The 11,447-nt window shown below is 43.0% G+C and overlaps 1 protein-coding gene across 2 annotated transcripts; it reads left to right on the top strand.

The window, feature by feature from the left end:
* Nucleotides 1–302: 302 nt before the first annotated feature.
* On the top strand, nucleotides 303–6,046 carry LOC124685388 (NLR family CARD domain-containing protein 3-like). Of its 2 annotated transcripts, XR_006997423.1 has the most exons (18): nucleotides 303–360; nucleotides 670–876; nucleotides 983–1,041; nucleotides 1,129–1,266; nucleotides 1,610–1,684; nucleotides 1,764–1,847; nucleotides 1,968–2,029; nucleotides 2,165–2,234; nucleotides 2,789–2,864; nucleotides 2,956–3,086; nucleotides 3,933–3,992; nucleotides 4,570–4,644; nucleotides 4,721–4,825; nucleotides 4,906–5,001; nucleotides 5,086–5,166; nucleotides 5,254–5,355; nucleotides 5,439–5,672; nucleotides 5,791–6,046. XR_006997423.1 is itself a non-coding variant. In XM_047219729.1 (17 exons), the coding sequence occupies exons 2-17, from the start codon at nucleotides 750–752 to the stop codon at nucleotides 5,505–5,507; spliced, it is 1,410 nt and encodes a 469-aa protein (XP_047075685.1). In that variant the 5' UTR covers nucleotides 303–360; nucleotides 670–749; the 3' UTR covers nucleotides 5,508–5,839. The 2 variants fall into 2 exon arrangements, 1 of the variants encoding a protein (XP_047075685.1); XM_047219729.1 differs by having other exon boundaries at nucleotides 5,439–5,839.
* The last annotated feature ends 5,401 nt before the right edge of the window (nucleotides 6,047–11,447 follow it).

Here is an 11,447-nt window from a genome sequence, read left to right as displayed (position 1 = left end):
CCATTCCCATGGAGTCCTCCCTCCTCCTCTCCTCCTCCCGCCCCTCCCTCCTCGCCCCCTCCTCCTCCTCCTCCATCGCGCATCGACGCTACGCCTCCTTCGGGCCCAAGCTTCCGCCGCGACGCTTCCTCTCCGTGCCACCGCGCGCCCGCCGGTGGACCGTGGCGCCGCGCGCTGCGTCCGAGCTGTTCGACGGAATTCACAGCCAGGACAAGCCCCCCGGGGTCGGGCGCGGGGGCGCGCGCCGGAGAGCCTACCGCGAGGCGCAAGGGGAGCCCTCCGCGCCCCCCGTCGGCGCGGCGGCGAGGGGCCTCACCCGCTACGTCGTCCCGGCCGGGGCGTTGCTCGCGCTGAGCTTTGGTATAGCCTCACTGCTTCCTCCTCTTACCTCAGCACCGTTTATTTCCCTCTTCCGAATTTCCAGCTTCTGTAGTTGACCAGTCATCTTATCATCACCACCAACTTGATAGATATTACCCTGTTCACTGCTAAGTATACAAAGCACATCTCGTACGAAATACTCTGTATGTATGCAGCCTAGGCCAGCTGGTGTGCTGCAAGGGATGCTAACTTTGTTATCATCATCTCATGAATCATGATGTTGCACATGTTGCATTGAAAGTTGTTTGGACTTTGGAACGCCCACTAATTCTCTGTTTCAGAGGACAGTCATATGGAAGGTGGTTCAGCATTTCGTTCCCGGGAAGAGGAAGGACCGGGTTCCTGGAGAACCTGAGTCTTCTGGGGCCATGTGGTCCTTCGCTGCCGGTTCCAATTTGTCAACATCTACAAGCTTTAAAGCTGAAAAGGAGTCCAAGAAAAACCTAAACAAGTTCTACAAGGAACTGCGGACGCTCAAAACCGTTAACATGGCAGGTTGCTAGCAACTGCATGCGCGCTCAACCTCAAATCTCTTCACAATTTTTGTAACTCAACTAGTGTATATATGGCACTTCTCTTTAATATTCTAGCTGTTTGGCAGGCCGTCAATTCGGCGACGAGGGTTTGTTCTTTCTGGCAGAAAGCTTAGCCTATAACAAGGTTAGATATCTCAAGTAATGGTTAAATGTAATCTGAATGCAAACTTCTTTCAGATATCTGAACATTGGTTGTTTTCTCTATTGCCAGAGTGCAGAAGAGGTGGACTTTTCTGGTAATGCGATAACAGCCGTGGGAATAGAAGCCTTCGATGGCATTCTCCAGATAAACACAGCTTTAAAGTCTCTCAATTTATCTGGAAATGATATCGGAGATGAAGGAGCTAAGGTCTTCTAAACCTTATCATCTCTGCATTCTGTTATGTTCTGTAGTTTGTCTGAATATATTATGTTCTGATTTTTGTTCCACGTATACCACGCAAACCATAGAATATGTTCTGATTTTGTACTCTGAACCTATTGCATGATAGCTATATTGTTTGATTTGCATTACAATTATTCACATTTATGTCTAACTCGAGGTTTTCACCTCACGTTAGTTTCAGATATTAAGTTACTATTTTGCTGATGTGATGATTTCATTACTAGCAACCTGACCTTGGCATGTAGAACAATAATTGAATATATCCGCATAAATTCCCACTGAATGTAACACTCATGAATGCTTACAGTGTCTTTCAGGTATATTGGTAGAAAACGTAGGTATTCAGAAGCTCCTGCTGAACAGTACCAATATCGGAGATGAGGTTTTCCTCTCTCTCTCTCTCTCTCTCTCTCTCTCTGCATGTTTCCATGTTGTGGTGTAACATGAAATTCTATTTTCAGGGAGCAAAAGCGATTTCGGATATGCTGAAAAAGAACAAAACAATACGTTTTGTACAGCTCAGCAATAATACAATCGAATACAGTGTATGTATAAATATCTACTGAAGCAAAAAGATTCACTTGGATCTGAAAAGGAGAAAATGCTTCCAAATGATAGCATCCTTAATGAATTTATAAGAGCATCTTTTTCTTGTCCTCGAACAGGGTTTTGCAAGTATTGCAGATGCACTTCTTGAGAATAATACGCTACGGAGCTTGTATCTCAAGTTAGTCGCTCACAAACCCAGTGCATTTACCTGTGATGGACAAGGATTATACATATGAAGCCATGATCAGTTTGACAGTAATTGAATTGATTTTATGTGACTAACTAGCGTTGCACTCTGTTTGATGTATTCTAGTGGCAACTATGGTGGTCCTCTCGGTGCATCCAGCCTAGCAAAAGGAGTTTTAGGGAACAAATCTCTCAGGGTACTACTAGATATATTTGATTATATTTCCACATTGTTTGATTATGCTTTCTTTTGTTTTTGGTAAATTTCAATGTCCCATAGAAACCATATTTCCATCATTCTTCCTACCAAATTCAGAACAGTTTTTTTTTTGGCTCACTCTAGGGCGAAGTACTTTTTAGAGGGTCCACATTCATATGGATTCAATTTTCTCTCCTACATTTTTACGTTCCCTTTTCAGAAAAACCAACCGGTTTGAAAAATGAAAATATGCTAGAAACTAAAAGATGCATGGGTCATGATTGTTAGACCAGCCTTTTATTTTCAACATATAATAAATATATAATAACATAAACATTAATCAGGAAACATGTTATGTATCTGGCACGTTGGTCAAATTTTGTGTTCTTGATGGAGCTTTTATGTTTGTACACCTATTTTCATATCATATATGAATATGCCCAAAGATCCTTACGACCATATAGGTTGAATTGCAAAATAAGAACTTTTTTCTGTGAGCTCTTGCTTGTTATCAATTTTTTCTCATTGTTGATTAACCTTAACATTTGTTAGGAACTTCACTTACATGGTAATGGGTTTGGGAACGAAGGATTACGGGTGTTGATGTCTGCATTATCTGCTCACAAAGGTGTCTTTTCTAGCTATCCACGCTAACTTGGTTATATTTAGTTGATTGGCTGCAAACATTCATAATTCAGGGTTATTTGGCTGTGTTACAGGCAAGATAACAGCCTTGGATATTGGCAACAACAACATTACATCAGAGGGTTCTCATTATGTTGCCGAGTTCATCAAAATGACGAAGTCTCTACGGTGGCTCAGTCTTTACATGGATGACGTTGGTGATGAGGTAGTACTGTTGTTACTGCTTACCCTTGTTTGTTAATATTCTTGTGATGTCTACAATATATTAGGACTGCGAACTGCCTTAGAACTTTGGATGTCAGTTCCATTCTGTCTTGAACTTGTGCAGCGTGGAGCACTATACCTTTTTCATGTTACTAGGATCCGTTTCAGAAATTCTAAATACTCATATTCCTATGGTTATTCTTGCTCTTCCTGAATGGAAAAGAAACCGAGTTGAGTTGACCGGTATATCGTGAGTCTACTATACAAATTTTCCTTTGAGGAGTTACCAAGTACAGTGTACTGTACCATGTACCAAGAAACCTCAAAAGACGTACCCCCTTTAGTCGTTTGGCAGCACATGTGGCTCAGAAAAATGTGGCCCAGTCCATTGCCTCACATGGCCTATACCCTAAATGAACAACTGCAGAGACCCACACCTTCGTCATGGCCGCGTGATGTCTCATAATCACTGAACTGGTCTGAACACTATTATTGGTACTTTAACTAACATGGACTTTGGTGTTGTAATTGCTTCAAATTCAGAACCTGTTTACGTTAGATGTATTTACTGTTTTTCACATGTTTATGTTTTTGCTCTGCCTGTAAAGCTGTGTTGGTTGTCCTGCTGGGTGCTAGTAAGTCATTGTTCTGTAGTCTTATTGCTTGTTCATTGTTTAATACCTTCACTGCATTGAATAAATGTGGACAAATACATGATTGCTCACATGAGTTCACACACATCAATGTGTAAACATATCTTGCAATTCTATGCATCACATTTGCAATTCTATGCATCACATTTGCAATTCCTCTAGTTTTTAATGTAGATTAACATGATTTTTGCCAGGGTGCTGAAAAGGTGGCAGATGCTCTGAAACAGAACAAAACAATTTCTACTATGGACTTTGTGAGTACTATTCCCTCCCTTCCAAATGAAGTGACGCTGTTTTTTTTTTCTCCAAAATGAGCGAACCTACACACTAAAACGCGTCTAGATACATGTGAATCTAGAAAAATCCGCGACAATTAATTTGGAACAGCGGCAGTAGCATATAGTATAGTATGCAACCTTGTCCTGATGTTATGTGATAATATGATGCTTTTAAGGAATAATGTGAGAATAGGTATCTCACAATGTGTTGCTACTGCCGCTGTTCCAAATTAAGTGTCGCAGATTAGTCTAGATTTGTATGTATCTAGCCACGGTTTAGTGTGTAGATACATGCAAATCTAGACAAATCTGCAACACTTAATTTTCATAAACTATGACTCTATGAGTTCCTCTGGAGTTTTTGTCATTTTAGGACAGCAGCTTTAATCCTAAACATCGTGCTCTAGTTGGAATGCAGGAGTTTTGTGGCAAAAGAAATATCCTAGAAATTCCTTTGATGTTCCTGTTTCCAAAAATGGGAACGAGGCAAAAACAGAGATATGTGTTCTTGTACACCTCTATGCTCTAGCACTGAAGTTTTTAACCTTTTCAGGGTGGTAATAACATTCACTCTAGAGGGGTAACTGCAATAGCTGAAACTTTGAAGGAGAATGCAGTGTTGACAACAGTAAGTTAGTTATCATTCAGATTATTTCACTGTGCAAAATAAGGTACTTTCACTGACTCAGGACTGTTACCTGTAGCTGGAGTTGAGTTATAATCCAATTGGACCAGAGGGGGTAAAGGCTTTGTGCGATGTTATCAAGTTCAATGGCAAAATCCAAACCCTTAAGCTTGGTTGGTGCCAGGTAATCTTCAGAACTTAATAGAATCATACATGCAGATTTAAGTGTTCTTGCCTCTTCAGCCAAATTAAATTATCTTGCAGATAGGTGTGTCAGGTGCAGAATCCATTGCTGATTGTTTGAAGTATAACACAACATTGTCGACATTGGATTTGCGGGCAAATGGACTTGGAGATGATGTGTGTGCAATTTGTTGATGCATGTTTGTTAAACTTGCACGTGCTGTATGGTCCATTTTTTTACTCTTTGTTCTGTTCGTGAAGGGTGCTATCTGCTTGGCGCGAAGTTTGAAGATAATCAATGAATGTTTGAAATCACTTGACCTGTGTTTTAATGAGATTAGAGTAAGAAATGCAGTTTTCAGTGTATCGGCTATTGGAAGTTCTCTGCAGATCTCCACTACACTTTAACATCCTTTATACTTGTGACAGGATGATGGAGCATTTGCATTGGCGCAAGCACTCAAGGCTAATGAGGATCTTACAGTCACATCATTAAATCTTTCAAACAACTTCTTCGGTAAATTTGGACAGGTTAGTTGACCTATCAATTGTAATATATCTATTTATCGTGGCACAGTTGAATTTATGTTGACAGTTTATTTGAGTCAATACAGGTTGCTCTGACTGAAGCACGGGATCATGTATACGAGATGACTGGAAAGGAAATAGACATTTATTTTTAGGTACCATTGATTTCTCTTCCCATTGTGGCGAAAAGGTTTAGCTTCTCCACAGCGGCATGCTTTGTGCACAGTTAGCCGCGTAATAGAGGCTTTTGGGCATTGTACTCGAGTAGATCAAGTAAATTGAGAGAAGAGCATGCTTCATGCTTGTCATGGGAAATTTTGGTAAACTACTGGACTGTAGTTTCGTCATTCAGCTGTTTATATGCAATTTTGTCTGAAAGCTCTGATCTCGAATTAGTCATTCATGTTGGCTGTAATAGACCATATGCTTCCTTTTCAGGTCATGAATTTGGGCAATTAGTACCGCCTTCTGCCAGCTTTTCTCCCAATCTGGTATCCATTTGGTGTACATATACTGCTTATTTATTATGGAACCATATGGTTGCCCCTTGTGTACCACGTCATCTAGACGCTCAATTATTTTGTGATCTTTTGAGGATAGAAAATGTTCCGACCTTATGATAGTCTACACCCATTACCTTGATGTTGTGCCCATATCACGCATATCGAATCCGATTTACTGGGTTCATATTCTACTGTCATGTTGGTATGGAAACTGTAACAACCCAGCAGATAAGCTGGGTATTCCTTGGATATCATAAAGGCTGCACCCTATTGCTGGAACGGTAACCAGATAAAAGTTGATGGCAGTTGTCATGTCTTTTGCGAGCTTAATAATGGATAAAATTTTGGAGTAGGGTAATTCAATTTTAGGATATATTAACTGAAATGACGGGCCAAACTAGTAAAGTGTTCCTAGTTTTAGATGAGAGAAGGCGTCAGAATATGATCGTTTTTGTCCTCAGTCAGCAACCCTATCTGAAAAACCACATACATTAGCATGTCAATGAAACGGACGGGGATTTTGGCTCTCTTGTGCCAGCGCAGCAAAAAAAAAGTAATTTCAAATGAAGTAAAACATATCCATTTTTTTTGGGCAATCAAAGGTGATCAAGTATTGTCCTTGTACAAAAATGTTTGGCCAACAAATGATTTCTATCAACCTCCAGACAAAAAAAATTATGGCGAATATAACGAGAATACAGAATAGTACTTGTATATAGAGTGTTAAATGTCTGTTTCTTTAACGAAGAAACAAAGAAAGTCATTTCATGAAGAATCATCCTTATACGAGTACCATACATGATCATTTTTAAATCAAAAAAGATTCAGATTTTTTGATTTTTTTTGAATTACTAGATTTTTTTTCATATATAGGGTGCGCTGGCACCCATGCGCACTGATGTATTTTCTGAAAGCAGCTTCCTTTGGAGATGAGTACCATTATTATTATTGTAAACATCTTGTTTGACAATTGATTTAGTCTGTCGGACCAAAAAGGTAATGTGTGTAATTCTGTTTTTCTCGCTTTACATTCTAATTATTCCAATTAACTAATCTACATATGTGGATATATACATTGCCAGTGTAAGCAACCACCATCCAGATATATTGCGTCACAGCTAAAACTTAATGCGGGATTTGCTGATGCTAAAATAATCTTTCGCCAGTTCAACTTTATTTGAGCAAGAGCAATCACTCTTCACCAACCGCTGTTGTATGTTTTGGTTGGTGACAACATAAACTTGGCGTGGCCTTGACTGTGCATAGCTATGTGGGAAACGTATCTGACCAGGCAACTCTGCTGCCGTATTTGTGTTGTTGTCAGACGTCTCTGAATTACAATTAACTGCAATTATTTGGCTAAATCTGTGGTAAATATACCTTGCTGGCAGTACCACATGTGTAAACTACAACAATGAGATCGTCATACATTGTCCTCGATTGTCAGAACTGATGGAGAATAGTGGCTAAGAGCATCTTCACTTGCGTTCCCAGACAATGTCCGATAAAAACGTCGGATTGGTAACTGAAAATGTCCGATAGCGTCGAGATTAGCTGTGTCTTGGAACGGACGCTCCGAAACGCGGCATCGCGAGAGTCTCTGATGCAGCAGAAAGATTTGGCACAACTAAGAGCATCTCCAACGGGACGCATTAAAACGGTCTGTTGGAGATGCTCTAAGCTCAAGTCTGGTGCTGCCGGTCTGCCCTACTCCACCAAACTGGCCTAATTCACAGCTCGAAGCAGCTTGCTGCCTCGATGCCTGCCGCTCGTTCCTAGAGCCGAAGTGCTGAGCTTAAGCTTGAGCTGCTGCCGAGACTGGAATTAGTTTTAGACCTTTTCCCCTGCTTTAGGTTCCGTGGGTAGAAGAAATACACGCGACAGAGTGTCGTACTGATATCAGCACACTCTTACATTAGATATCTGCTGTCTAAAAGACAAACCGAGGCAATAAGTTTTGTAGACTAGCTCTTAGATGGTTATGATCTAAGAGGTTTTTTTTTGTTCGAAATGGGTTATCTTAGCCTCATGCATACAACGGCTTTTATTAAAATAAAACCATCCAATGTTACAAAGATTGACTAAAAACATTATTACAGATCACGGTGACATAGGCATCCCAAATGGGCCTGCCAAAGATAGTACCCGGGGTTTAATGAAGGCCCACTACCCGAAGAATAAGAAGGTTCGAGAGCCCAAGATATATTAAGGAAAGTAGAGTTGTAATAGGAAGTGTTGTTTGTAATCTGGCGGGATGAGTTAGAAACCGTCCCGGACTCTGTAACTTGTACAAAACGAAACCCTCGGCTCCACCTCTTATATAAAGGGGGAGTCGAGGGACGGGGAGATCATCGAATCATTGTTCACAAACCCTAGTTTTCGTAATCGTCGAGTGCTTTTCGGCTGAAACCTTCGAGATCTACTTGCCCTCTACTTCTAACTAAACCCTAGCCTATAACCCGTAGGCATTGACAAGTTAATCCCTTGTCAATTGGCGCCGTCCGTGGGGATTAGAGGCGTAAGGATCCGATCTCGATGGCACGTTCAAGATCTTCGACATCGTCAACCGGAAGCAACACTATGGATCGAGGTAAACGGATCGCTGCTGGTCTTGTTGATTTTGTTCCTCACCCACCCTCCCGTTTGGATGCATATGCGTATCTGGCGGAGCCCATGGAGATGACGTTCGGAAGGTTTCACTTTCGCGTCGAGAAGGAAGGATCGTATCGTGTCGAAATTCCGATTTCGTCGGGATCGTCGGCGGTCGATTCCGATTTTTCAAGATATGCATCGTCAACCGAGTCAGAAGAAGAAACTTTGGCAACACGTTACGTCAGCACCAGAGCAAGAGAGAAACTCGCCAAGATCTTCAGCGACACATCGTTTGAGTCATCTGCGGACTCATATATAAGCGATGGCTCAAGCGATGTCGACAGTTACGACTTCATCGACAAATCTATCACAGTGGGCAAGGTCTTCATCAATCTCAGCAATGATGTCACCAAACCCAACATAGATCTGAGTACAAAATATCATCAGATTTATGCTATCGAAAATCAAGAGGAAACATCGGAGGCTTTCGACGATTTGGGTAATCCCTATGTTGATCCCTCAGATCTAAGGAGAGGTATGGGCACTAAATATGTCGGGCCCACACCACGTGTCAGAGTGCAACTTCCACAAGCGGCTCGGGATAGAGCTGCAAAAGCCTTAGATGGTTCGGAGCCAATGACAACAACGGCTACGGCTCAAGAACCGCAAGCTTATCAATATAGGCTCGCACGAACCGCCGAGAGAAATAGAAAAACAGAGACAGCTGAGTTGAACAGGGAGAAAGGAGGCAGCTTACGCATCCGGCGAGGAGAAGGGCAGATCTAAGTCGACAATCTAGAGTTTCGGATGATAGCCATAGGGAGGCTCGGAACGGAGGAAGATCAAGGTTACAACACATACCCGAAGCGTAAAGAGAGCACTTAGTTCAAAACCTCGACATGTCCTTTATGTCGATAGATACAAGAGGAAACATTATCCCTAAGACACCGTAAGCTGGGTACATGGCGACACAAGCTTATATCCTCGCATCTAGGCCACCCCCGGGTGATCCAAGAGAAACATTATACAATATGGCGTTAGCGGGGGTTGGAGCTATGGGGACAGCGTTTGTATCAACGCCTCCCGAAGGAGCGGCAAGGCAAAATAGTCCACGACCTGCAGCAGCAACGGCGGCAGTTCCTGAAGGACCAAGTGGAGCAAGAGACACAGGAGCACAAGCAAGGGTCGATAGAGCGAGGCAAAGCAGAAGGGATCATCGGCAATCCCCAGAGCTTAACGACGAGGATATGTGCGGCCTACCATGCTTCACGAGAAGAGTCCGAAAAACTCGAGTCCCCTCAGGATTCAAGCTACCCGATCATTTCAAAAAATTCGACGGTCTGCAAGATCCAGAAGATTGGCTAGTTGATTACCTCGAGACGGTGAAGTTAACTGGAGGGACTAGGGCAACAGCCATGCAAAGTATTCAAGTACACTTAAGTGGAGCCGCACGATCTTGGATCAAAAAGCTTCCTCCAGGATCTATCGACAGCTGGGAAAGTTTCGAGGACGTATTCGTCAAGAACTTCAGATCTACGTGCAAAAAACCTGCGTCGTTAGAAGAGCTGAGAGCATGTCGACAAAAGCCAGACGAGTCAATGAGAAAATATATACAAAGATGGAACATCATCAAAAACTCGGCAGAAAATATATCTGACGAGAGAGCAATAGATGCGTTTGTCGCAGGAATTAGACGTGGAGATTTCGTCGAGGACTTGGGAAGAACCAATCCAAAGACAGTATCTGCGTTAATGGAGATAGCAAATAGATGGGCGGATGGAGAGGATGCTGTCCACAACAAACGGCACAGGTCGCCAGAGGAGGACCGTGGTCGAAATTATCAATCGAGGCGTCGATTTCCTCGGCAGTACCCAAACTATGACGCCCCAGGGCAAATCTCGGCAGGATTTCGGGAAAACGCAGGAGGAAACAATAGAGATGATTATCAGAGAAGCAATGAGCAGCGAAGCGATAATAGGGACGACTCCCGCAACAGACAAAATAGCGGGCCAAGGTTTCCAAGACCTTTCGTGTCCCCCGAAGAAATGCTGAACGGACCATGCCAGATGCATTTTTTCCTCGACAGCAATGGGAAAAGACAGTCAGGGCACCTGCAGAAAGACTGTCGAAATTTTCAGGCAATGTTCAGATATGCAGAGAACGCTCACGCTCGAGCAGCACAGAGAAATTCCTCGGGAGCCCGGGAGCGAAGTTCACCTACCACCACCTCCCGCGATTACGGACGACAATCGGCATCGGCTCGGAATAGCGGCAGCACCTCCACCACCACCTTATGTCGATCCTAACTCAAACGGAGCGGTGTCGATGATTCGAAGGGAAGGCCGTCCAACGGAACTCAAAAGTGATCTCGAGACAGGTGTTCATGGCAGAGAAAATGCCTCCACCAACAGTTGAGTACCTCAATTGGTCAGGGCAAGACATCGGCTTCACCATAGCGGATCATCCGTAGCAAGTTCCTCGACCAGGGCAGTCAGCACTTATTCTGCCAGCAGTTATTGCGGGATTTGATGTTTCTCGAGTATTCATAGATGGTGGCAGCAGCTTAAACCTTATGTATGCAGATACATTGAGGAAGATGAACATATCCTTAGCAAACTTGAAGCCAACGGACACAAGGTTCCACGGCATCACACCGGAGAAACCAAGTTACCCATTGGGGAAGATCAACCTCGACGTTCGAGTTTGGAACCCGAGAAAATTGTAGAATCGAGAAACGGAGTTTGAAGTCGTGGATTTTCCATCGCGATACCACGCTTTGTTGGGACGACCAGCATATGCTAGATTTATGGCAGTACCACACTATACATACCTATTGTGGAGATTGCCCGGACCAAAGGGACCAATCACAGTCAAAGGGAGCTTCGCCTTAGCTGATAAGTGCGACAAGGATTTTCACCGGTTATCAGAAACTTTCGGGATGCAAGCTGAGTATTTGGCGTCGAAAAGTATGACTGATTACGACGTATCGCCGGACGTTGG

The sequence above is a fragment of the Lolium rigidum genome, chromosome 1 (assembly GCF_022539505.1).
Source record: "Lolium rigidum isolate FL_2022 chromosome 1, APGP_CSIRO_Lrig_0.1, whole genome shotgun sequence".
NCBI lineage: Eukaryota > Viridiplantae > Streptophyta > Magnoliopsida > Poales > Poaceae > Lolium > Lolium rigidum.
Note: the sequence above shows the minus strand (reverse complement) of the source record. Positions and strands in the feature narration are given on the sequence as shown.